This window comes from Coregonus clupeaformis, unplaced genomic scaffold (genome assembly GCF_020615455.1).
Source record: "Coregonus clupeaformis isolate EN_2021a unplaced genomic scaffold, ASM2061545v1 scaf0070, whole genome shotgun sequence".
In the NCBI taxonomy this organism is placed as follows: domain Eukaryota; kingdom Metazoa; phylum Chordata; class Actinopteri; order Salmoniformes; family Salmonidae; genus Coregonus; species Coregonus clupeaformis.
This window is the reverse complement of record NW_025533525.1, coordinates 136,495-164,162: the sequence shown is the minus strand read 5'-3', so window position 1 is coordinate 164,162 and position 27,668 is coordinate 136,495. Positions and strand designations below refer to the sequence as shown.

Below are 27,668 nucleotides of genomic sequence, written 5' to 3'. Positions count from 1 at the left end.
TCCAAGAAAAAGGTTTTGGGGAGCATTCACGCATAAATAACTTCTCTAATCTAACCCCATTATTGTCAGGGGTACACAGTGCAAGCAAAGCAGCTTTTTCTCTGGACTGCATTTAGCCCCAGGCCCTTAGGCCCTCAGACCGAGTTACCAAACCAAATCAAATCAAATCAAACATACACATATTTAGCAGATGTTATTGCGGGTGTAGCGAAATGCTTGTGTTTCTAGCTCCAACAGTGCAGTAGTATCTAACAATTCACAACAATATACACAATACACACAAATCTAAAAGTAGAAGAATAAAATTATGAAATATATAAATATTAGGACGAGCAATGTCGGAGTGGCATTGACTAAAATACAGTAGAATAGAATACAGTATATACATATGAGATGAGTAAAGCAAAAATATGTAAACATTATTAAATTGGTTAGTGTTCCATTATTAAAGTGGCCAGTGATTTCAAGTCTATGTATATAGGGCAGCAGCCTCTAAGGTGCAGGGTTTCGTAACCGGGTGGAAGCCGCCTAGTGATGGCTATTTAACAGTCTGATGGCCTTGAGATAGAAGCTGTTTTTCAGTCTCTCGGTCTCAGCTTTGATGCACCTGTACTGACCTCGCCTTCTGGATGATAGCGGGGTGAACAGGCCATGGCTCGGGTGGTTGTTGTCCTTGATTATCTTTTTGGCCTTCCTGTGACATCGGGTACTGTAGGTGTCCTGGAGGGCAGGTAGTTTGCCCCCGGTGATGCGTTGGGCAGACCGCACCACCCTCTGGAGAGCCCTGCGGTTGCGGGTGGTGCAGTTGCAGTACCAGGCGGTGATACAGCCCGACAGGATGCTCTCAATTGTGCATCTGTAAAAGTTTGTGAGGGTTTTAGGTGCCAAGTCAAATTTCTTCAGCCTCCTGAGCTATCTGTGTGGGTGGACCATTTCAGATCGTCAGTGATGTGTACGCTGAGGAACTTGAAGCTTTCCACCTTCTCCACTGTGGTCCCGTCGATGTGGATAGGGGCGTGCTCCCTCTGCTGTTTCCTGAAGTCCACGATCAGCTCCTTTGTTTTGTTGACGTTGAGTGAGAGGTTATTTACCACCGACACACACACACACGCACGGACGCACGCATGCACACCCACATGCACTCACACACAAACTGTCCCCTTCAGGAGGGAAATCTCAAAAAAGAAAACTTCAATATTCCGGAGTAGCACATCTCTTCTCTGGAATTTCAGAAAGTGTTTTGTCTAGCAGACCGAGCTTCACGACGTCGAAACAGCTCTTACACAAGAAACAGAGACGGAACTGCACAACCAGACATCCCCTAAAACAAACCAGTATTCTGATCCGAGGGAAGGAGGAAGGAAGGAAAGGGGCAATGTGGACTGGGTAGCAGATGTAAGGGCCTCACCTCCTCACTGCGACCTTCTCTAAATTGTGCTTTGATTACTTTTAACCTTCAGAGAGAGTAAGAGAGAGAGGGGGAGAGAGAGAGAGAGAGAGAGAGAGAGAGAGAGAGAGAGAGAGAGAGAGAGAGAGAGAGAGAGAGAGTGGTGAACTCTTGTTCCTTACATTGGACGGACACTGTTTTATTCAGATAGACTCTGTGTTGACACAGCTGTAGAGAACCCCAGAAAAAACAGAAGCAGCTCAGGAACCAGAGGCTCTCAGTGGTGTTTGTCTGCACTCAGAAACTGACAGAATATCACCTTTAATTCACAGGCTGAGAGTCTGGAGTGAGTCTGGAGTGAGTGGAGACCAGAAATGTGGTCAACAGTCTAGCTAGGATAGTAGAGCGCTACAGTATCAGATACAGTAGATGGTGAGATAGCACAGAGGAAGAGACAGAGGGGGTAAGGGGTAGTGGGGTCTAGACTGCTGATGTAAAACTAAACACACGTGTATGTAGAACTTATAGGGAGTAAGGTAAGGGTCTGGGGACCGATACAGGATCAATACATGTGATATAAGGAGCTATATGTCTGTAAAGAACTGGCTGTTATGATAAAATGACCCCAGAGATGTAATTCAAAATATATAGCATTTGACCGAACACACACTGTGCATTATGAATATGTTCATGGTTGACTAGCCACAATGAGTAGTGCAATGCCTGGGTGTCTATGAGCCATGCCATGAACCCAACGTTTTTCCTTACCTGAAAACGTGACCTGACAAGGAAAAACTGGGCCCTAGTTACAGCCTACATAACTACATCAGCAGAATCCATAAAGAGTTCAATGAGGCTGTTTAAGTTTCTCTGGGTATCCTGCATAGCATCACACGCTTTATTTAGTCTCACCTCCGCACTAAGTGTCTGCATGCATTTTGAAGTGCTGGCCTTGTAAAACATTAAAAGCCTTCTGTGGGAATGTGCGTCACTGCTCACTACATTATAGGGTCTTTCCAGCACGGGGAGGTGAAATGGGGATGTGTGTGTGTGTGTGTGTGCATGTGTGTGTGTGTGTGTGTGTGTGTGTGTGTGTGTGTGTGTGTGTGTGTGTGTGTGTAAAAAGGTGCTAACTAACAGAAAAGCGTTTTCATTGAAAAGTTAGTTCATTAAATCGGCAGAATTTAAATTTTCAGGTTGTTAATGCACAAAACCTGTGTGTGTATGTGTGTGTGTATTTGTGTGTGTCTGCGTACATACTGTACATACACTACCGGTCAGAAGTTTTAGAACACCTAATTGTTCAAGGGTTTTTCTTTATTTTTACTATTTTCTACAATGTAGAATAATAGTGAAGACATCAAAACTATGAAATAACCAAAAAAGTGTTAAACAAATCAAAATATATTTGAGATTTGAGATTTGAGGTTCTTCAAATAGCCACCCTTTGCCTTGATGACAGCTTTGCACACTCTTGGCATTCTCTCAACCAGCTTCACCTGGAATGATTTTCCAACAGTCTTGAAGGAGTTCCCACATATGTTGAGCACTTGTTGGCTGCTTTTCCTTCACTCTGCCGTCCGACTCATCCCAAACCATCTCAATTTGGTTGAGGTCGGGGGATTGTGGAGGCCAAGTCATCTGATGCAGCACTCCATCACTCTCCTTCTTGGTAAAATAGCCCTTACGCAACCGGGAGGTCATTGTCCTGTTGAAAAACAAATGATAGTCCCACTAAGCCCAACCAGATGGGATGGCGTATCGCTGCAGAATGCTGTGGTAGCCATGCTGGTTAAGTGTGCCTTGAATTCTAAATAAATCACAGACAGTGTCACCAGCAAAGCAGCCCCACACCATAACACCTCCTTCTCCATGCTTTAAGATGGGGAATACACATGCCGAGATCATCTGTTCACCCACACCGTGTCTCACAAAGACACGGCGGTTGGATCCAAAAATCTCCAATTTGGACTGCAAACCAAAGGACAAATTTCCACCGGTCTAATGTCCATTGCTCGTGTTTCTTGGCCCAAGCAAGTCTCTTCTTCTTATTGGTGTCCTTTAGTAGTGGTTTCTTTACAGCAATTCGACAATGAAGGCCTGATTCACACAGTCTCCTCTGAACAGTTGATGTTGAGATGTGTCTGTTACTTGAAGGAGGCAGTCCACTGTGTGCAGCTCACCGTGCACTAACATAAAGAACATGAGCACATCTACTGCTGCTAAGCTTCCCAGTAAAGCAATAAAAACAAGTAAGTGCTCAAAATAGCCCACGTTAACATATGTAGCTTAAGAAACAAGGTTCATGAAATCAATAATTTGCTAGTAACAGATGACATTCATATTCTGACTATCTCTGAAACTCACTTAGATAATACCTTTGATGATACAGTGGTAGCAATTCAAGGTTATAACATTTACAGAAAATATAGAAATGCCAATGGTGGAGGTGTTGCTGTTTATATTCAGAACCACATTCCTGTGAAGATTAGAGAGGATCTCATGTTAAGTACTGCCTCACCTAAAGCCAATTCTGGTGGGAAGCTGCTATAGACCACCAAGTGCTAACAGTCACTATCTGGATAACGTGTGAAATGCTTGATAATGTATGTGATATCAATAGAGAGGTATACTTTCTGGGTGGTTTAAATATTGACTGGCTTTCATCAGGTTGCCCACTCAAAAGAAAGCTTCAAACTGTAACCAGTGCCTGCAAACTGGATCAGGTTATCAGTCAACCTACCAACGTGGTTACAAACATATTAACAATGACAAGCCACCGGGGTCTGACAACTTGGATGGAAAATAGCTGAGGATAATAGCGGACGATATTGCCACTCCTATTTGCCATATTTTCAATTTAAGCCTACTAGAATGTGTGTGCCCCCAGGCTTGGAGGGAAGCAAAAGTAATTCCGCTACCTAAGAATAGTAAAGCCCCCTTTACTAGCTCAAACAGCCAACCAATTAGCCTGTTACCAACCCTTAGTAAACTATTGGAAAAAATTGTGTTTGACCAGATACAATGCTATTTTACTGTAAACAAATTGACAACAAACTTTCAGCATGCTTATAGAGAAGGACATTCAACAAGCACAGCACTTACACACATGACTAATGATTGGCTGAGAGAAATTGATGATAAAAAGATTGTGGGGGCTGTTTTGTTATACTTCAGTGCGGCTATTGACATTATCGATCATAGTCTGCTGCTGGAAAAATGTATGTGTTATGGCTTTACACGCCCTGCTATAATGTGGATAAAGAGTTACTTGTCTAACAGAACACAGAGGGTGTTCTTTAATGGAAGCCTCTCAAACATAATCCAGGTAGAATCAGGAATTCCCCAGGGCAGCTGTCTAGGCCCCTTTCTTTTTTCCATCTTTACTAACGACATGCCACTGGCTTTGAGTAAAGCCAGTGTGTCTATGTATGCGGATGACTCAACACTATACACGTCAGCTACTACAGCAACTGAAATAACTGCAACACTTAACAAAGAGTTGCAGTTAGTTTCGGAATGGGTGTCAAGGAATAAGTTAGTCCTGAATATTTCCAAAACTAAAAGCATTGTATTTGGGTCAAATCATTCACTAACCCTAAACCTCAACTACATCTCGTAATGAATAATGTGGAAATTGAGCAAGTTGAGGTGACTAAACTGCTTGGAGTAACCCTGGATTGTAGACTGTCATGGTCAAAGCATATTGATACAACAGTAGCTAAGATGGGGAGAAGTATGTCCATAATTAACCACTGCTCTGCCTTCTTAACAACACTATCAACAAGGCAGGTCCTACAGGCCCTAGTTTTGTCGCACCTAGACTACTGTTCAGTAGTGTGGTAAGGTGCCACAAAGAGGGACTTGGGAAAATTGCAGTTGGCTCAGAACAGGGCAGCATGGCTGACCCTTAAAAGTACACGGAGAGCTAACATTAGTGACATGCATGTCAGTCTCTCCTGGCTCAGAGTGGAAGAGAGATTGACTTCATCACTGCTTGTTTTTGTAAGAGGTGTCGGACACCCATGCATACCCCACAAGACGTGCCACCAGAGTTCTCTTCACAGTCCCCAAGTCCAGAACAGACTATGGGAGGCGCACAGTACTACATAGAGCCATGACTACATGGAACTCTATTCCACATCAGGTAACTGATGCAAGCAGTAGAATCAGATTTAAAAAACTGGTAAAAATACACACCTATGGAACAGCGGAGACTGTGAAGCAACACAAACATAGACACATGCATACAAACACACAATAACATATGCACTATACACACATGTACACATGGATTTTGTGTTATAGACATGTGGTAGTAGAGTAGAGGCCTGAGGGCATACACTTAATATGTTGTGAAATCTGTTATGAATGTATTGTAATGTTTTTTTAAATGTATAACTGCCTTAATTTTGCTGGACCCCAGGAAGAGTAGCTGCTGCCTTGGATCCATAATAAAATACAAATTGTTCGAATTTTTCGTTATTTAGCCCTCCGAAAAGGCTCACCTGGAAGCACACAATGTCATGACATTGTGTGCTTCCTGGTGAGCCTTTTCGGAGGGCTAAATAACGAAAAATCCTAACAGTCATAAACCATGGTTCTCCTTTTACATGGATAATGCAAGGACTAGAACATTCGTCATGAGACTAACTTCTGATAAGCTAACAGTCCACCCATAAAGCTGTCTGCTCATCTGCTGACTTACTAGGCAAATCATTAATGAGTGAAAGCCAAGAAGAGGATAGAGTCTACAGTTAAAGGACTACTTAAAACCCAGTTGGCGGAAAACACTTGAACTTTAGTTCAACGCTAGAAAAGTTGGCAAGATGGCAGCATCAGAGGAGGAGCTGGAGAGGCTAAAACAGAAGCGGTCAGCAGCCCAGACTGCGTTTACTAGAAAAGCCAATTACCTCGCCTCCAGAGCTAGTGCACTGGGGGAAAGTGAAATGAGAAGTGAGTGGAGGAACTTTAAAGTGGATCACTCCAGAGTCAGAGATGCAGGGTTTGAGTATGCCACGGCCCTGAGAGAAGTGGACGACGATGAAGTCAAAAAGAAGGCGGAAAACATTGACGGAAAAACAGCAGAATGTGACTGTAAGTTTGATGAAACTGAACAAATCATCCTGATCAGCTTCTGGACAAGGTTCGCTGAGGCGGAAATTACCACCCTCACTGAAGAGGCTGGATCAGCCATGGACCAGGCAGAGGCAACCGATCACCACCATATGACCAGGAGGGAATGTGAATTGATTCATAGGAAACTGGAACGGGAGGTCTACAACTTCGAACGAGGATTGGATGAGTGGAAAGATTTGATCCCTCAGTCCAAGGCAACAGAGTCAAAGGACCAGATCCGGAAGTTGAAGAAAAGGCGTGAAAAACTGTGGGATGAGTGGGCATGGAAAGGCGGTTCTCAATCCGAAGACAAAGAGAAACTGGGAAGAGTGAAAACTGTGGAGCAGGAGGAGCCAGTTGGGGCTTACAACTACAGGCCCCAGATCAGCCTAGAACGTGCACGCTTGCCCATGTTTGCTGGTAATATGAGGGATTACTACCGCTGGAAAGCTGAATGGGAGGACTTGCAACGTCTGGGAAACCCTCATGGATTGGAAAATGTGAGGAAATTCCATCTCTTGGGAAGCCTAGATGAAAGAGTCAAGAGGGACCTCGTATTGTCCAGCTGTGGATCCGCCAACGACGTGTTCAGGCTCCTGGACAACAAGTACGGAAATAAGCCGAAAATAGTGCTGCTGATTGCACAAGAAGTGCAAGGACTTTTCTCCATCAAAGGAAACCATCCGAGGAAGACAATTGAACTGATTCAAGCCATGGAGAGAGCTCTTCGTGACCTACAAGTCTTAGGGGAGGAAGATGCTGTAAAGAACCGAGTGGTTGTGCAGTCGATTGAAAGTAAGCTTCCTGACTCCCTGAAAGAAAAGTGGTTAACACACAAAAATGACCCTGTAAGTGGGTTTTCACCACGCAACCACTTTGACTGTCTACTGCAATACTTTAAAAAGCAGGAGGACATTCTCGAGGAGCTAGACCAGCTACAGCCTAGCCCGGCGGACAATACTGAGAGGTCAAGCGAAAAGAAAAAAGAAAGGAGGGCATTCACCAGAGCCACATCAGGAAACACCCTAAAGGGCTCTCAACCAAGCTCATGCATCATGAGAACGGAGGTAGGCTGTTCGCCTGCAAGGTCTTCAAGAAGCTCAATCTGACAGGCAAGAAGGCTCAGCTTAGGAGAGCAGGAGCATGCTTTAAGTGCTTGCGCCTTCATGTTGACGATGGCGGCTACCAAAAGTATCTATGCTCAAAGGATGACTGTCAGAAAGAGGGCTCTTCAGACCACAATTACTTGCTCTGTCCAAAGCCACAGATCAAGAAGAAAGAGGAAAAGAGTGGAGAGCAGAGCGAGGCAAAATTGGGGAAAAGGTGGCTTGGACTAACCAACAAACAGGAGGAGCTCCTTGCCAAACTTTCTCCAGAGCTGCGAGCAGAGTTCAAAGAAGCCTTGTCAAATAAGATCACGACAAAAGTGTGTGCTAGCACCGGTTGTGAGCCAAAAGAGTGCCCTGTCATAATGATGCTGTTGGATGTGACGACAAACTCTGGCCAGCTAGTCGGTACGTTGATTGATCTCGCTTCAGATACTAATTATATCTCTAATAAAGCAGCAGAGCGTCTCAAGCTAAATGGTGAGAACATTAAGTTGATTGTCCAAGGTGTTGGAGGGATGGAGAAAACCATTACTACCAAGAAGTATACCCTGAGGCTGAGAGTAAAAACTCCCAAAGGTACAATAGCAGAGCACAAACTCCTTTGTTACGGCTTGGAAGATGTTGCGAAGGTGAACCAGGCTGTCACGCCACAGCAACTGCAGAAGTTCTTTCCAAATGTTCCACTCAAGGACTTGGTCCGGCCCGAAAAGATCGACCTGTTGATTAGCCACAGGGAGGGTCGCCTGGTCCCACAGCCAGTCAGAGTAGTTGGAGACCTCGTCCTCTGGGATGGCCCCCTTGGGAAGACTGTTGCTGGAACGCATCCTGACCTCTTTGAAGTGATAGACCTAGCAGTACACAGGTCTGAAACACATTTCGCTAGGTCAATGAGAACAGCTTCAAGGGCGTACAAAGAGATTCTCGTGAAGACGGAAGGACCCAGTGGAGTTTCGGTGGAAGAAGAAGACGCAATCCTCCGAAACACTGCAACTACCAACAAATACGTTTTTGAATGGTTCAAGTGGGACAGTATTGGCGCCGCCTGTGACCCTCAGTGTGGTGGCTGCAGATGCGGTAGGTGCCCCCCTGGAGGCAAGGAAATGACCCTAGGAGAGGAAAGAGACTTGGAGAAAATAAAGGAATGTCTCACCTACGTGCAAGCTGACAAGCACAGCGAATCCCCTCACTGGGACGCAGCTTACCCGTGGAAAGGAGACCCCGCAACGCTGCCTGACAATCGACGTGCAGTGGAAGCAACCTTTTTAAACACTGAGAAACGACTGGAGAGGGAGCCGGAATGGAAGGCTGCGTACAGAGAGCAAATCCACGATATGGTCTCAAGAAGGGCTGCCGTTAAAGTCACCCAAGAGGAAATCGATAGCTGGAAGGGACCTAAGTGGTATATCAGTCATTTAGTTGCTCCTAATCCTCACTCAACCACTACCCCTGTAAGAATTGTCTGGAACAGTAGCCAATAATTCATGGGAATAAGTTTAAATTACCTACTGTACAAGGGTCCTGACGTCCTAAATCAGATAAGGGGCGTGCTTCTGAGATTCAGGACTGGGTTGTACGCCGCCCTGGGCGATGTGAAAAAAATTTACAACTCTGTCTGGCTAGAAGACAAAGAAGTACACCTCCATCGATTCCTCTGGAGAGACAATCCTGAGGAGGTGATCGAAGTCTTTGCTGTCGTCAGGGTCAACATTGGCGATAAACCTGCTGGTTGTATCGCCCAGGTGGCAATGAGAGAAACAGCCAACCTGCCCCAGTTTGCAGCCATGGTTGAGGAGCGCAGAGTTGTGGTAGGAGATAGTTATGTGGATGACATCTTGACGTCCCACAATGATTTGCGGATACTGGAGAAAATCACCAAAGGAGTGGAAAAGATCTTAAAGGCTGGAGGCTTCTCCCTTAAGCCATGGGTCTTATCAGGCCAAAGTGGGAGGTCCGCAACCACAACTGATGCCAGTATCAGTAAGACAACTGTGAGTGTGCCCAAAACGCTGGTGTTACCCAACCAGATGCGGGACGAAGAAAGCAAAGCACTTGGAGTCAGCTATGAACCAGAGACTGACAAACTTCGTGTGATGACCTCCGTACATTTCTCAAAGAAGAGAGGAAAGATGAGGACAGGAGTCGATTTGCGCGAAGAGGAAGTCAGAGGTAAAACTCCAAACCCATTGACCCGTCGGATGCTGCTAAGCCAGATCGCTGGATTCTACGACCCCATTGGTCTTGCCACACCCGCAAAGCAGAAAGGGGTGATGCTTGTGAGAGAAGCTTACCAAGAAGCGAGAATAAGCAGTCCAGTTAAGGACACTTGGGATGACCCACTCTCACCAAAACTACGGGAGGCTTCCATAAGACTCCTCGAAGAATATGTGAGACTTGCCCAGATCAGGTTCGAAAGAAGCCTCACACCAACTGGAACCATAGGCCATCCAATGGGAGTCACGTTTTCAGATGGGAGTGAGGCTTCCTACGGCGTGGTGCTCTATCTCCGTTGGGAGATGCAGAATGGGGTCGTAGTGAGGCTGGTTGAGTCAAAAGCAAAGCTTACCCCTCTCAACCAGAAAGGAGACGTGATTAAGGCAGAGGTATGTGGTGCTGTCTTTTCGATCCGCCTGAGAAAATACCTTGTAAAGCACTGCCGCATCAAGGTCGCACGCTGGGTCCACTTCGTGGATAGCCAAACAATCCTGGGGGCAATTCACAAGGATAGCTATGGCTACCAAACTTTCTTCGCTAACCGCATCGGAGAGATCCAGAAGGCTGGACCAGTGGAAGACTGGAGGTGGATTGAGGGCAACCTGAACATAGCAGACATCATCACAAGGGGAGCAACTCCTGAGGAACTCGATGAAGGGTCAGAGTGGCAACAAGGCCCAGAGTTCCTGAGTTGGCCTGATTCTGAGTGGCCTGTGAAAACGGCCAGTGAGATAGTGACCAGCGTGGCTGATGACGTTAAAAGGTTGCAGTGAAGAGCGTTCTCAGCTGTAGTCACCAGGTCTCAGGCAGAGAAATTCTCAGGCCCCAGCAATACTGATGTTGGGGCAAACTTGCAAGACTCCGCACCGCAACCGCAGATGAAAGACCAAGGTCCAACTCCAGCAGTAGAGAGGCCAAAGAGGAAGCCCTGGGGTGTAGCTCTAGTGCGCCTTGTTGGGCCCGAACGATTCAGTAGCTTGTCTAAATTGTGTGGAACAATCGCCTGGGTTCGAAGAGCTGCAGAATCCTGGCTGAGGACAAGCTACCAAGCCTCGAGCTCAGCAAAGTGGGAGGTGAGGGGCCCCAGGCTGTCTGTGGGAGAGAGAACGGCGGCTTTCCAAGACCTAGCCCTTGCGGCCCAAGACGGCGTGAACTTTCAGGATACGACCTTAAACCGCCTTGTTGTGATTAAAGATGACAACAATGGACTCTTACTTTGTGGTGTTAGAGTCCAGTCTTGGAATGAAGACGGAACCGCTGTACCTTTAATCCCGTTCCGGTCGTGGCTGGGGGCCTTGCTTGCGAGGGAAGCTCACAAAGCGAATCACGAAGGGGTGGCTGCCACACTGCTGCACACTAAAAGAAAGGCCTGGGTTGTGCAAGGTCGGAGGACAGTGAAGGTGGTCAACAGGTGCATCACTTGCAAGAAGCAAAGAGCCCGGCTGTGCCAGCAAGTGATGAGCGCTCTTCCTCAGGAACGTACCAGTAGAGCGAACCCATTCGAGTATACTACACTAGACCTATTTGGACCCTTTGAAGTGAGGGACGCTGTTAAGAAAAGAACCAAGAAAAAGGTCTGGGGAGTCGTGTATTGCTGCATGACTTCCAGAGCCGTCCATGCTGATCTCGTCGACGACCAGTCTTCTGAGAGCTTTCTTCAGGCCTACTCCCGGTTCACTGCTCTGAGGGGGCATCCCAAAAAGCTATGGTCAGACAGAGGCACAAACTTCGTGGGCGCCAGGCCTGCTCTGAGAGTGCTACACAAGCACCTGGCCTGTTTGCAGAAGGCATCCGTTGAAGACAAGGCTGCCAGAAATAGCACAGAGTGGCAATGGGACTTTCATCCTGCAGACTCGCCACACAGGAATGAAGCAGCAGAGGCAGCTGTCAAGCTCCTTAAAATAGCTCTTAACAGTCTTGGCGGAACAACTGGCTGCTACACCTGGGGGGAGTTCCAGACCCTTCTCTACTCTGCAGCCAACTTGACTAATGAGCGACCCATCGACGCCAGGGCACAGGAACAAGAGGACTCAGTGGAGTACTTGACCCCCAACTCACTTATCCTGGGGCGCACCGGACAGGGAGGAGACATACACGGAATCGACATGGAAACCCGCTCTTGGCGCAGACTGAGGGCTGTCCAGGCTGGAGTCGACAGGTTCTGGAAGAAATGGAGTGAACTGGCAGGACCAAACTTGTTCATACGACACAAGTGGCACCGAGCAGAGAGAAGTATCAAGGTTGGAGACGTAGTCTGGATTGCGGACCAGAACGCTCTAGAGGGCAGTTCGGCTCGGCCGGGTTACCACAACATATCCAGACGAGAAGGGGGTTGTCCGGGATGCGGACATAACAACCTGCATGGGTCTTCCTGCTCCCATGGTTCCCAGGGCCCGGAGAAAGGACTCTACCATGCACACGACAATCGTCATTCGCAGGGATGTGCGGAGGCTGGTGATCTTGATTCCTGCTGAAGACCAAGAGGAGGTAAGATAAGTCCTCGCCATGGGTACCCAAAGACTGTGACTCTGTGTTCTTTGCTTAGCTAGCGGGTAACCCTGGGAGGCAACTGAGTGCTTCAAGGGCAAACCTACACTCAGTAGGAGGAAAGGTGGTGGAGCCTACCTCCTTAGTTAATACATATTTGTTTGTAAATGCCTTTAGTTTGAAATTCTCACTGAGAGACTCAAGAGACTGTGCCCTCCTTGGATCTTCGATCAGTCGGCCAAGTGGGAGGTGTTGAGACTTCTAGCTCACTCAGGAAAAGAAAAAAGAAAAAAACACACATATATATATATATAAATAGATAAAAGAGAAGCAAATGGGTCTGATGTGTTCAATTAAATGGGAAACTAGTGATTTCTTTAAGTTTCTTAGATGCTCGGATATGTTACATTATGTGCGCATGCGCAGCTTCACTAGAGACTTCAATTATGGCACCTGGTAATCATTTCACGGCAGATAATCATCAGGAGCACACAGCCCGTTGGTATGTAACTGTGAACTACTCACAGTCTAGCATTAATGTTTAAGTCACTTATATGTTTGAGCACTGAACGTTTACCTCACTGTGTCGGTGTTAGTTGGCCGAGAGTAACTTGTAGCTCGCTGGGTGCGGTAGCTCAGCGACCCAGATGCTGTATAGCATTAGGCTATCATTATCAGCCATTTGCGTTGTGCTGATTGTTCAGAGCACTCTGCTGGTTTCTGGTGGCGGTGGTGATAGCGGTGGTTTGGTTCGGTGATCCATGGTGGAGCGCCGCGTTGTGTTGCGTTTGTGCGTGTGTGTGTCCTATGGACGAGGCATGTGGTGGCATGGGGTTCTGTGTCCTGTGGCAGCGTCTGTGGCAACGGCGGAGTCGCTGTGCGCATGCTCCTCTGGCGCTAGGCATTCTGGGTGATGTAGTCAATGCTGTTTTAAGCCAGATTTGCCACATTTTTGATGGTGTTGTAGGCTTATTTGATTTTCATTATTTACATTATTATTATATTATATTATTTGAATAATATTTACATTATATATTTGAATAATATATTGTCATTATTATATTGTCATAATTCAGGTTTATGACCTGTGGTCATTTGATTTAAAATAAAATTAAGGACAAAACACGAGTCATGACATTGTGTGCTTCCTGGTGAGCCTTTTCGGAGGGCTAAATAACGAAAAATCCGAACACAAATACAAAACTCTGTGAAGCATTTATTTGGCCTGCAATTTCTGAGGCTGGTAACTCTAATGAACTTATCCTCTGCAGCAGCGGTAACTCTGTGTCTTCCATTCCTGTGGCGGTCCTCATGAGAGCCAGTTTCAACATAGCGCATGTTTTTTGCGACTGCACTTGAAGAAACTTTAAAAGTTCTTGAAATGTTTTGTATTGACTGACCTTCATGTCTTAAAGTAATGATGGACTGTCGTTTCTCTTTGCTTATTTGAGCTGTTCTTGCCATAATATGGACTTGGTCTTTTACCAAATAGGGCTATCTTCTGTATACCCCTCCTACCTTGTCACAACACAATCGATTGGCTCAAACGCATTAAGAAGGAAAGAAATTCCACAAATTAACTTTTAAGAAGGCACATCTGTTAATTGAAATGCATTCCACATGACTACCCCATGAAGCTGGTTGAGAGAATGCCACTAGTGTGCAAAGCTGTCATCAAGGCAAAGGGTGGCTATTTGAAGAATCTCAAATATAAAATATATTTTGATTTGTTTAACACTTTTTTGGTTACTACATGATTCCATATGTGTTATTTAATAGTTTTGATGTCTTCACTATTATTCTACAATGTAGAAAATAGTAAAAATAAAGAAAAACCCTGGAATGAGTAGGTGTGTCCAAACTTTTGACTGGTACTGTACGTACATGTGTCTATAAAAGTAAATAGCCTTTACCTTTGGGATGGCCAGTTTCTCTCTCTCTGGCCAGTCCTCAGAATCGGAGCAGGTGTGTGTGTCGCTGAGTGCCTGCAGAGGGCTGATCCGAGGCCGGTGCAGCGGCTGCAGACTGATCTGGGTACTGAGCAGGTTACTGACAGCCCGCAGGGAACTGCAAGTGTTGGGGGGCAGGGAGGGGTCCGCCAGCAGGTCTGAGATCAATCCATGGGCTTCCCCCATCAACGCTATGTCCACCACCACACTGGTGCCCGATGACTTGAGGAAGAGAGAGAGAGAGAGAGAGAGAGAGAGAGATAGAGAGGGCGAGGGAGAGGGAGAGGGAGAGGGAGAGGGAGAGAGAGAGAGAGGGAGAGAGAGGATGGAGAGAGAGAGAGAGAAGGAGAGAGAGAGAGGGAGAGAGAGGGAGAGAGAGAGAGAGAGGGAAGGAGAAGGACAAGAAGCAAGGGAGTGTAGGGGAGAGAAAGATGGTGAAAGAGAGTCAGTTAGTGCATCTCCTGTTCAGGAAAGCTGACGCGGTGCAAAGGTGACGCTATCGCTTTGCTAGGCAGACGTCACGGCATGCTGACGCACACCGTTTCTGCCTCTGCCCTGATACGTACCTGTGTGTGGGGGGAGGGGGGGATTGACAGAGGAGGAGAGACAAAGAGGGCCAACAATGAGGTTAAGAGAGAGGAAGAGAGAGTGAGAGAAGGAGGGGGGAGAGATATGAAAGAGAGTAAGGGGAGAAGGGGGGGACATTATATCCTCCTTTAACTAATCTCATCTCTGTAAGAGTGTCAGAGAAAACATAACCACGGAGTAAGGAGGAAGGATGAGTCTGAATCTTAGCGATTCATCCGGCCATTCCTTGGAATCCACATTCATCCCATACACATCCCAGGACAGTGTGTGTGCGTCTGTGTCACTCCAGCTCCCATTGAAAACTGTGTATTGGCAAGGCCATGATAGAATAAACAGACCAGTGGTTGCTGTGGCAACAGACTAGTTTCTGTGGGTACACACACACCACACACACACACACACACACACACACACACACACACACTAAACATGCTGTTTGTGACAGGGGCCTCTATGTTTTGGCAGCCAGATGCATCCACTCTGATATCTGACATTAAAGCAGACAGGAAGCCATGTCAGGGAGACAGTTTCACAGCAGGACACTGCTCTTCAATGGGATGTCTTTGTGTCTGCAACACATGTTATCCAAGAGGTGGGCTCTTGCCAGTATAAAGCTGGAGTTAACAAAGACAGCTATGGCTCAAGACAAAACTAATGCTCAACACACAGAGACACATATAAAGAAAATGCATAAAACGTTCAGACCAAATGCCAAGCTACCACATTACTGCACTAGTAATAATAATATTTAGATACGGTAGATGTTACAGCCTCTTATAAAGATGATGGAAGAGCAGCTGACATTGTTTACTCTCTAAGCATGGAAGCAAGTAATCTTATCCAAAACAACTCCTAAAGCCATACGAATCCACACAGCAATTTTGACAAGTTTGTGGTACATTTTCACAACTCTTAGTACAAAACTCAAAACAGATCATCAAAAAGGCAGTTTTTTCAGAAAGTACAACACACAAAATCACTTTTTCACCAAACTTAGTGTTTCATCTAGAAATACATGTCTCACATTGCAATACATGTTCATACAATGCTCACATTACTTTTGATATGATTCTCTTCTCTTGTTAAAATACATTTTACTATTACTTAAGGGGCCTTCACACCAAATTGGTTTGGTGCGTTTTTTTTTTCGAACTCTGGTGCATTTACCCCCTTAGTTTGGTTTGTTTGGACTGGTGTGAACACTATCAGCACCGTGGTTCGCTCCAAAAGGGTGGTCTCGGTCCAATTCAATTCGTACTGTGGTGCGGTTCGCTGCAGGTGAGAACGCAGTCTGGACCAAACACAGGAAAATAACTGTCAGGTTTTCAGTGTGATGCGGTAGGACGAAGTCAGGCACAGGACACAGAGCTAATCGAAAACGTACCTTACTCGTAGGTAACGTAAATAACATAACCTCCTCGCAGGGAGGAACAAACCCGCTCACCAGACGACAACCAAACATGAGCAAACATGCACACAACACAGTGGGAGCCAGAGGGTTAAATAGGAAAACAAATCATAGACATAATGGGAACCAGGTGTGTACAATGAAGACAAAACAAGTAGAACACAGAAACATAGATCGGTGGCAGCTAGTACTCCGGTGACGACGAACGCCGAAGCCTGCCCGAGCGAGGAGGAGGAGCAGCCTCGGCTGAATCCGTGACAATAACAAAAATGGCGCATTATTATTATTATTAAAGTGAAAGTAATATGAAGATTGGGACACACAAGTGATGCCTTATGATAATCATGAATTGATTTAACTTGATCATTTTTGTCCTATAAACAAATGACGTGCATGGACATGTGGTTGTTTAGGAACTTCTGTTCGTTTGACATTTGGCATTGTGAAACCAACCGGACCAAATTACAAAAATACAATGTAACAAATACTCAAACTCTGATTAGAACTGTAGCTCAAAACTATGTGTGAAACACCCTTAATCCAACTGCTCTTAATTGACGGTTGCTTAAATGTTCGGTAAACCTATAGAATTGTACATGTATACTGGTTTGTCTACTACAGATTTTGAGAACTACATAATGAAAATATATGTAAAGTAGAAACAAGTAATGATGTATACTCGAATGTACTACTATGATGGTGACTATTATGATTTTTACTTTACTAAATCTGATAGACAAGATCAGAGATGTGCTGTATGTAACAAATCAAATCACAGTTTATTGGTCGTGTACACAGATTAGCAGATATTACAACAGGTGCAGCCAAAATGCTTGTGTTTCTAACTCCTACAGGACAGTAATACAAAATCAATACAATACCAATATGCAAATAATCCAGAAAGTCCAAAGCAATATTTTTTTAAATCTCCAATACAATAAACATGTATCCAAAGTATAGTATGCCTGACTAAAATGTAATTGGCCAATACAGTACTGTAATATGCCATTTATGTAGCAGACAGTTTTACCCAAAGTGACAACAGTATGCAACCCCAGTGGGAATTGAACCAACAACTCTGGTGTTGCTAGTGCCATGCTCTTATGAACTGAGCCACGTACAGGACCACTACAATACATTAGTACAATACAGGTGGAAGACTTATGATTGGGAAAGGGGTACCTAGTTAATTGAGCAACTGAATGCACTCAACCAAAATATGTCTTCAGCGTTTAAGCCAACCCCACTGAATCAGAGGTGTGGGGGTGTCTTGATCAACATCTTCAGCGGCCAGGGAGCAGTTGTTGGGGGTTAACTGCCTTGCTCAAGGGCAGATTTTTTCCACCTTGCCGGCTCAGGGTTTCAAACCAGCGACCTTTCGGTTACTGGGTCAATGCTCTTAACCGCTAGGCTACCTGCCATCCCCATGTGTGTACCAACCTCCATCAGGCCATGGATGAGGCATGGAATGATTTCACTCCAGACCCATGTCAGGCTTGGATTTGCCATGCCAAAAGGTTTTTCCCCAGGTGCATGAACAATAAGGATATTTACTGTGATTTCGATGACAACCTATGGCCAAATGCTCAAGACGGCTTGATGCAAACTAGTGCTGCTAAACATGAAGTTTCTTTCATTTCTTTCATTTGATTACATTGTGAAATATGTCTTTAATGATCACACCTTTGATCACACATGGGATATATATTTTGGAAATGTGATGTTCAGTCCATTTTAATGGGTAGTGCAAGTGTATTGCCTAATGTGGAAACAGTGTAATGTATTTTAATTTACAGTACTGTAACATTCTACATTCACAGGGCAATTTGAAACATGTATCTTATTTTATTTGCTATTGGATTTACTGGTTGTTAAAATAACTCAATTGAGAAGATATCATTATGCTGTGTTTTGGTGATTAAACCAATGTACTCATTATATTTCACAGTAAACTTATATTTTGGATCAATAGTTGTGGGGTGAACGATGTCTACAAACCAAATGAATGCACAATGAAAGGTTTTTAATGTAAGACTGGCTGCGTTACAAGAGTTACCAGTTTGGAGTTTTGTACTAAGAGTTTAGAAAATTCCCCACATATAGTTCCAAAGTGATAAGAAAAACGATTTTTATCACGACATAGCACGTCCTCTCATGCATTTCTACTTCGATAATAAAACAACTGTATTGTTCTTAAGGGGATAATACACTCCGGCCAGCTGGGATCCCAATAAGAGAATGGTGGAGTCACTGGAGACTAGACTAAACCAATCTAACACATCATAATAGTACACTGTTAGAGTACTGATCCATGCTGGCTGGAACATCTCCGGCTTTATGACCATGCCTCTGTTGCTGTGTGTGTGTGTGTGTGTGTGTGTGTGTGTGTGTGTGTGTGTGTGTGTGTGTGTGTGTGTGTGTGTGTGTGTGTGTGTGTGTGTGTGTGTGTGTGTGTGTGTGTGCGTGCGAGCGAGTGTGTGTGTGACTGCTTTACTCCTACAGAGGTGATAATTGTATAAATAACCTATGGAGGATGGGAGAGGATGAGAGCAGCCTGGATAGCAGTGACTAACTCAATCACACAGGGACAGTAGAGGGAGTCACCATAACAATAACACAACATGACAACTCCACAGCTACCTGACTATGTCTGGTGAGTGTTGGTGAGACATTCAGTGGAAGAGTGGAAGAGCTGGTGTCTTATGTCGAAACCCCCTGTATCCGTCACGTGCAATCTGAGGGACCACACAGCAACTAGGACCGAGGGTTGTGAAACTCAGTTCTATACATCACATATAAGACAAGAGGGACAAATGGTGTTTTTCCTTGTTTCGGAGATGGAGATGGACCTTATTCCTGAAAGTCCAGACGTTAGACAAAACGTTACAATAAATCCATGTTGCGCTTCCGGACAATAATCAATGGAGCAGAGAGCTAAGACCCACACACCACTGTGTGTGTGTGTGTATGTGCTCCTCTCTGTGCGTGCCTGAGACCACCCAACAGCAGTCGCCAGGGCGGATCAGTGTATTGACCTGTTAACCAATACAGTACATGCTTCATGTCAAAAGGTCATCCATGCCGTGTCAGAGTTTAGCCATAATGGACGCCTGGACGCCAGATGCCTGTCAATGTCAACATGCCGCTCTCGCTGCAACAAGATCTCATAGTTTCCCTTCGAAATGCCACGTATTATGGATTAACTTTTATTTTTGAAGCATTAATTCCGTGTGGTTACAGGGTTAATTCCGCGTGGTTACAGGGTTAAAACAGAAACAACTCAAAGGTTAACAGTTTAGGCCAGGGGTATTCAACTCTTACCATACGAGGTCCAGAGCCTGCTGTTAATTTATAAAAATGTTTACCCCCCAATTTGTAGTTACAGTCTTGTCCCATTACTGCAACTCCTGTACGAACTCAGGAGAGGCGAAGGTCGAGAGCCATGCGTCCTCCGAAACACGACCCTGCCAAGCTGCACTGTTTCTTGACACACTGCTCGCTTAACCCAGAAGTACCAATGTGTTGGAGAAAACACTGTACAACTGGCGACCGAAGTCAGCGTGCATGCGCTCTGCCCGCCACAAGGAGTTGCTAGAGCGCGATAGGACAAGGACATCCCAGCCGGCCAAACCCTCCCCTAACCAATTGTGCGCCGCCTCATGGGTCTCCCAGTCGCAGCTGCCTGCGACACAGCCTGGGATCGAACCCGGGTCTGTAGTGAAGCCTCTAGCACTGCGATGCAGTGCCTTAGACCGCTGCGCCACTCGGGAGGCCAGCCTGTCGGGTTTCTGTTCTACCTGATAATTAATTGCACCCACCTGGGGTCCCAGGTTTAAATCAGTCCATGATTAGAGGGGAACAATGAAAACATTTAATGGAACTGGCTTTGAGGTCTAGAGTTGAGTTTGAGGGGTTTAGGCATTCATTCCGATTGATTAAGGTTAGGGCTATGGTTTGGGGAAGGCTTAAAACAAAATAATTAAAAACAACGCGCTATTAACATCAAGTATTCTCACGGCTTGCTAGAGTATTGTGAACTGCGGTGGTGCACGTTCTAAGCAGCAAGCTCCAGCTCCGAGCGTCATGAGTTTGCGCCCAGTGCTGGGAAATCACTTGTCATCTTTTTTGTGAGCGCGGAGGAAGGCATATATCGACGTTCTCAGGACCTTTTCAAACGTCGGAAATCAAAGTTTATTTCTAGTGATCAGGCTGCTCTCCAAACTGCCTGGCCCCCTACAGCTCCTATCCTTTTACTTCTCTTTCCTTTCCTTTCTGTTCCGTTCTGCTCTACTCTCTGTTTCTGGTCTGTACCCGTTCAGCAGACGTGTTAATTGTCAAGGGAATAACGTTTTGTTTAGTAAAGGCACATTCACAGCAGTAGGCCTAGCTCTTTACTGTACAGAGCAGAGCTGGAATTACTGTAAGCAACGTCATTAGAATCAGCTCCAAGCACCATGAATCACTCTCCACAGCCCTGGGCACACACACACACACACACACACACACACACACACACACACACACACACACACACACACACACACACACACACACACACACACACACTCCCCTAACAGCCTTGGTCAATTACACAGTGCTCAGGGAAAGCGTCACAACAGTCAATCTGGTATTTCCTGCCCTGAATTACTGCAAAAACACAAACTGTAGAGTTTCTTTCTGACCACTGATTCCTATGGAACCATTGCAACTGAGAGGAGAGTTTTTTTTTACCATTCATATTTCATAGTGAAGCCATTTCTGTGAAAGTAGTTAGCCACAATGAACTGTACTTCATAGGGTGAATCTCAATTGTCTAAAGTGGTCTCCTTTCCATATCTACTTTCCTTCCTACAGATGTAGGATCTTCATTTGACCTATATTGTCACAGCAAAATAATCCTGCAGCAACAGGATTTGAACGTTTAGTCCATAATGTTGCTTGATTGGTGGATAGGCTATTAGCTGGCCAAAAGTATGCTACATGAAAAGTGCAATACTGTTAATATAACTGTGTCTTAGTGTGGGTTTTCATTGAATTTATGTAAATCACGAAGCTCGTATAAATTTCCTGCAGGGCAGGAAAATACTCAGCAACAAAAGAGTGATCAATTTAAGATCCTACATCTATATGGACTGATGTGAAAGGACTGGATTTGTGAACCTAGTAGATATCCACCATATCACTCTAGCATGTTAGAATTTCTTTGTCATTAATCTTGTTCTGGAGGTCACTAGCTGGCACAGCCACAAAGTAATAAAATCTGATTTTAAACCTAACCCTAAGCTTAACCTTAACCACACTGCTAACCATAATGCCTAACCCTACCCTTAAATTAAGACCAAAAGCACATTTTTGTTTTCATAAATACTTACAATATAGCCAATTTTGACTTTGCAGCTGGCCTATCTAAGGGGAAATCGCTCAGTTCTGCCTCCAGGACAAGACTCATGATAATAAACGTCAACCTGCATCACTCTAGTCTAACCCATTCTGTGCATTAAGGGCAGAGCAGATGAAGGAGAGGAGACGAGGAGATGAGGAGAGGAAGCCACTTTAGACTATTGAGACACAGCCATAGTTGGTTGTATGACTTTGTCTACGTGTGTCTGTGTGTTTCATCACAAGCTACAGGGTATGATATGGCCAAACGGAAGAGAGAGCACAGTAACTCTATATTGAGTGATTTATTTAGAGCGTGAGCGAGAGGAGAGAGGGTAAGTGGACGGGAGACCTTGCAACTCCTTTGTGTGAGAGGCTTCCGCTCACTCCATCTCTCTCCCATCTATCCCTTATGTCTCTGTTGGCCTCCAATAATACTCCCTCTCAGTGTTCGGTAAACAGAGCAGCATCATAAACAACCGACCGCAGCAGAGCACAGGACGGACATTTCCCACATTCTCAGGTCAAACTGCTGTGTGATCAGATGAGAGATACCAGATAAACAAATACACAGACACACATGAACATGCATGGAAACAGCCACACGAGTACACACACACACACACACACACACACACACACACACACACACACACACACACACACACACACACACACACACACAGACTAATTCTCTCTCTCTCTATCTTTAGCAGTGGAGTACACACACACACAGATTCAAAAACAGCACTTTGGAGATGTTCTATAGCAGTTACAGAGAGTTGAAACAGGGATAGACACCAGTGTCCCACTGCTGTACAGAAACTCTTATGTAAACAGTACAAATGATTCATCATGATCATCTTGCTTACTTAAACACCTAGTATTAACTCCTCAAACACACTGTAACCCTGATGACTGACTCACCAAACAGATCTAACAGCAATGCGGAGAGAGCTAATAGATTCCTCAAAGTGGCCTGATGCTCTGATACAGATACATGTGGAACAGCTAGGGTATGCGCCCCAAGTGGCACCCTCTTCCCTAAGTACTGTAGTGCACTGCTTTTGACCAGAGCCCTATGGGCCCTGGTCAAAAGTAGTGCACTATATAGGGAATAGGGTACCATTTGAGACACAGCCTATCTCTATTACTGTGTGAAATCAGCTCAACCTGAACAAAACCCATTAGAGTTCTCTTCACTCAGGTCTTTACGACATCCTGTGGTTGTGACATTCAACCATTACCTGGCAGTAATGGACTCTGTGTGGCTGGCTAATGTCCCTGGGAGAGAGAAAGGGAGGGATGAAGGGAGGGAGGACGGGTGCGAGGGAGAGCGAGAGAAAGAGAGAGATACTGTAGATAACAAGATAGAGAGAGTGTGTCTGTGTGTATCGTCTTTACGTGAGTATGTATGTATTAAGGCCAATCAAGTGATAGTGCGAACAGTTATAGCGGAGACAGAGGTCAGGGAGTAGAGAAGTATTGATCTTGATGGGTTTAAACACCGATCGCAAACAGACCAAGAACACAGAGAGGAGTCACTGAGTACACACACACACACACAGGAGAGACCCAAGGGAACAGCATGTCAATATCTGTCATTGATTGAACAGCTTTAGGGTTGTACAAGAAGCATGTACTGTAAACCCAGGCCTTTATCTCACAGTAACTACATTATAATGGAGTTTATCTATGTGATCCTGAATACAGGTTTAAAACTGCATATAGAGGAAGAAAGCTATGCAAACTAGAGGAATCCATTTTCCAGTACACTAGAGAGCAGCTTTTGTTCTTGCCATCGAAATGGGACGTGTTCTCTCTCTCTCTCTCTCTCTGTCTCTGTCTCTGTCTCTGTCTCTGTCTCTGTCTCTGTCTCTCTCTCTCTCTCTCTCTCTCTCTCTCTCTCTCTCTCTCTCTCTCTCTCTCTCTCTCTCTCTCTTTTTCTTCATCCTTTCTCCTCCTCAGAGACACTGAAAGGCACATGAGACCAGTTCAGGCGTAAGCGCAGCTGTGTGTAATGTGTGAGTGTGTGTGGTTGTACATGCATGTGTGTGTGTGTGTGTGTGTGTGTTTGTGTGCATGCGTGCGTGCCTGCATGTGTGTGTGTACAGATGGTGAGCTGGGTCCACAGGCAGAACTGAGTTAGCCAGGTGGAAAGTGAACAGCCCGACAGTTACAGACTGACTGACATCCTCACTGCCTCACTCCACTATTACTACAGTCAACAATCCTCTAATACAGTATTACTACAGTTCTCTACACTATTACTACAGTCAACAATACTCTAATACGGTATTACCACAGTACTCTACACTATTACTACAGTCAACAATACTCTAATACAGTATTACTACAGTACTCTACACTATTACTACAGTCAACAATACTCTAATACGGTATTACCACAGTACTCTACACTATTACTACAGTCAACAATACTCTAATACAGTATTACTACAGTACTCTACACTATTACTACAGTCAACAATACTCTAATACGGTATTACCACATTACTCTACACTATTATTACAGTCAACACTACTCTAATACAGTATTACTACAGTACTCTAGTCTACACTATAACTACAGTAAATATACTATATGACAGTATTACTACAGTACTCTACACTATTACTACAGTCAACAATACTCTAATACATTATTACTACAGTACTCTACACTATTACTACAGTCAACAATACTCTAATACAGTATTACTATATTACTCTACACTATTACTACAATCAACAATACTCTAATACGGTATTACCACAGTACTCTACACTATTACTACAGTCAACAATACTCTAATACGGTATTACCACAGTACTCTACACTATTACTACAGTCAACAATACTCTAATACGGTATTACCACAGTACTCTAGTCTACACTATAACTACAGTAACTATACTCTATTACAGTATTACTACAGTACTCTACACTATTACTACAGTCAACGATACTCTAATATAGTATTACTACAATACTCTACACTATTACTACAGTCAACAATACTCTAATACAGTATTACCACAGTACTCTAGTCTACACTATAACTACAGTAAATATTACTCTAATACAGTATTACTACAGTACTCTACACTATTACTACAGTCAACAATACTCTAATACAGTATTACCACAGTACTCTAGTCTACACTATAACTACAATAAACATTACTCTAATACAGTATTATCACATTACCCTACACCAGGGTTCTCCAACCCTGTTCCTGGAGAGCTACCCTCCTGTAGGTTTCCAATCCAACCCCAGTTGTAACTAACCTGATTCAGCTTTTCAACCAGCTAATTATTAGAATCAGGTGTGCTAGATTAGGGTTGGAGTGAAAACCTACAGGACGGTAGCTCTCCAGGAACAGGGTTGGAGAGCCCTGCTGTACCCTATTACTACAGTCAACAACACTCACTGCTACAGTAATACTACAGTACACAACTCACATATTCCTATAGCTACAGAACAATCAGAAGAAATTGTCAAATAAAAGTGCAATAAAGCTTTGTAGTGAAGTTATCCTCCAACGACGGGTGGTTTAGCCTACTTTCAGAGGGATGCAAAAAATGGATGTGATAAATGTCCATTGATATCTGCTTTAAAAATGTCTCCATTTATGAACATCCAAACCAATTACATCTCATAGTGAGGTCATTCAATAGACCTAATGTCCTCTGAACAAATAGTTGTTGAATTCTGCCCTGTTGTGGACTTTGGAGTAGCTTCCCCAAACCCTTCCTCACTGTTGCCGGATTAATGTTAGGGAAGGTTAGTGTCAGGCTACCTGTGTTCTACTGACTTCAACAGGTAATGTGAACCAGTGCGCCATCATTCACATTTCAAGGTATAGTTTACCATTAGGCAGGCACAGATCTCTCCAAATCCTCTAGGGGTGGAAGCCCAAACTGACCTGCTTTCCTGCCAGACACACTATCTTGGAAGCAGGTACAGATATGCCACATAACAGATAAGCCACACCCACAATTATTTTACCTTACATATCTGACACACATTGAGTATGTTCATTTACACAGTCATTATTATTAAACGTTTCTACTCCCTTATCTGGTTCACAGCATTCTTATCTTCCTGATACGCCACCATGTCTGTGTCAGTTACTAGTCTCTCATCATTGATTTGATTTACTTATTTTAGGGTTTTCTGTTTTAATGTTAATCCTTAATCACTATGATAAATAAAATAGTTTCTTGAGTGTACTTTTAACAGACCTGAAATTCACTTTGAAGTGCAAAGTATAGTGATACAGGTGAAATCAGTCATTGACACAGAAATGGTGGCTTAGCAGGAAGATTGGAATATCGTGAACCAAGAGGTTGTGAGTTCAAATCCCAGGTGAGGACTTGTTGAATAATAATTTTTGTTAAAAGCACTATTTGAATTTGTGGGTGTCCCTGACATACGTTTTCAAGTTGGAGCTAAGTTTGGGTCAACCAAAAAAATGTATGTTCAGCTAACACTTAGACCAAACATTTTAGTAAACTATAAAAGGCTGTGGAACAAGTTACTAAATAATAATTAGTTGAATCAACAACAACAAAAATTATTGTACACAGATGAAAACATACATGCTGCCTCACAACATACACAGTGATAAAGACCCCACCTGTTTGGGAGGATGGGTGGTCTCCTGATAGCGTCTCATGGTACCCGATTTGTACCCCTTGTTCATCATAGCCACAATGCACACAACCAGCGACCAATGTCTAACGCCAAACACCTGATGCCCGACTCCTATCTCTTCCTCTCAGCCGCAGTAGCTGTCTTCCTATGGTGTCTGTAAGACCTCACTCCTCTCCTCTTCTCTCTCCCTCTCTTTTCCTTTCTCTCTCACACCCTTCGCTCCTCTGCCCCACTCTACCACATATGCAGTCCGTCCCAACCACCCTCTGGCCCTCGTCTGCTCCTGCTCCTCAGCCAATCCCGTAAGAGAATGCTCCTAGGTGCTCCTCCACTTGTCACTCCGCCGAGGTGGGCAGACAGACAGGAAGCATTTATATAGAAAATAGCCTGTTGCTAGGAGACGCTGGGGCAAAGAGCAAAGTGAGTCCTACAGAATAAAAATAGTTGTTTGGGTTAAATTGGACGCAACAACGTGTAATCCCCTCCTACGCGTTTCCCTTTTATTATTAATAGTGTGAAAAGATGGGAAATAATAGAAGTGGGTTATTTGCGTTAGTACAGTGCTACCCACACATCACGGACGTGTTTCAGTAGTCTAAAGAGGCTTCATCCTCTCCTCGTGTCCTCTCTCTTTCATCTGCAGTGACTCTGAAGACACAGCTGAGAGCAATAGGACGAAGCTTTCACCAGGTATTTGCTTTCACTAGTACAACTCTTTCTCATGAGTGAAAAATGAATAAGAAGGAGTGATGAAGGAGAGGATATGAGCAGAGGGGATGAGGAGAGAAAGCCATGTTAGACTGTTGAGAGCATGGCAGTGCATTTATCAATCAAATGTATTTTATAAAGCCCTTTTTAGATCAGCAATTGTCACAAAGTGCTATACAGATAACAAGATCTCACGGTTTGACACGGTTTGACTTCGGTATTCAACGTTTTTCCAGGTTTAGGAATGAATTCCGAATGGTTACGGTAAGGGTTAAGGTTTGGGATCGCGGCTTACACCCATCCTCACGCCTCACCCACAACACCCTAGCAAGCCGCAAGCCTACTTAATGGTAATAGTGCTTACTGTTGTCCCTAGTGGCCGGTTTTGAAGGCATCTCCCGACGCCCTGGGGATCTGGACGAACGTCAAATATCGCCTTGGATCTCGAGCGACCTGGCTGGACACCCAACCTAAAACACCAAAGAGCAAGCAATGCAGATGTAGAAGCACAGTGGCTAAGAAAAATTCCCTAGAAAGGCAGGCTCCAAGGGGTGGCTAGTCCTCTTCTGGCTGTGCCGGGTGGTGATTATAAGAGGACATGATCATTTAGGCAAGATCGTTGTTTAAGACGTTCAAACGTTCATATATTATCAGCAGGGTCAA

At 44.6% G+C, this 27,668-nt stretch overlaps 1 protein-coding gene across 1 annotated transcript in view; it reads right to left on the bottom strand.

Annotated features, from left to right (window-relative positions):
* The window catches only part of LOC121546205 (cGMP-inhibited 3',5'-cyclic phosphodiesterase A-like), a 108,193-nt gene that overhangs the window by 31,210 nt on the left and 49,315 nt on the right, over nt 1–27,668 (bottom strand). The window contains exon 2 of the mRNA XM_041857298.2: nt 14,226–14,483. Coding sequence (XP_041713232.1) covers nt 14,226–14,483 — 258 coding nt within the window. The remainder of the gene's footprint in view (nt 1–14,225; nt 14,484–27,668) is intronic.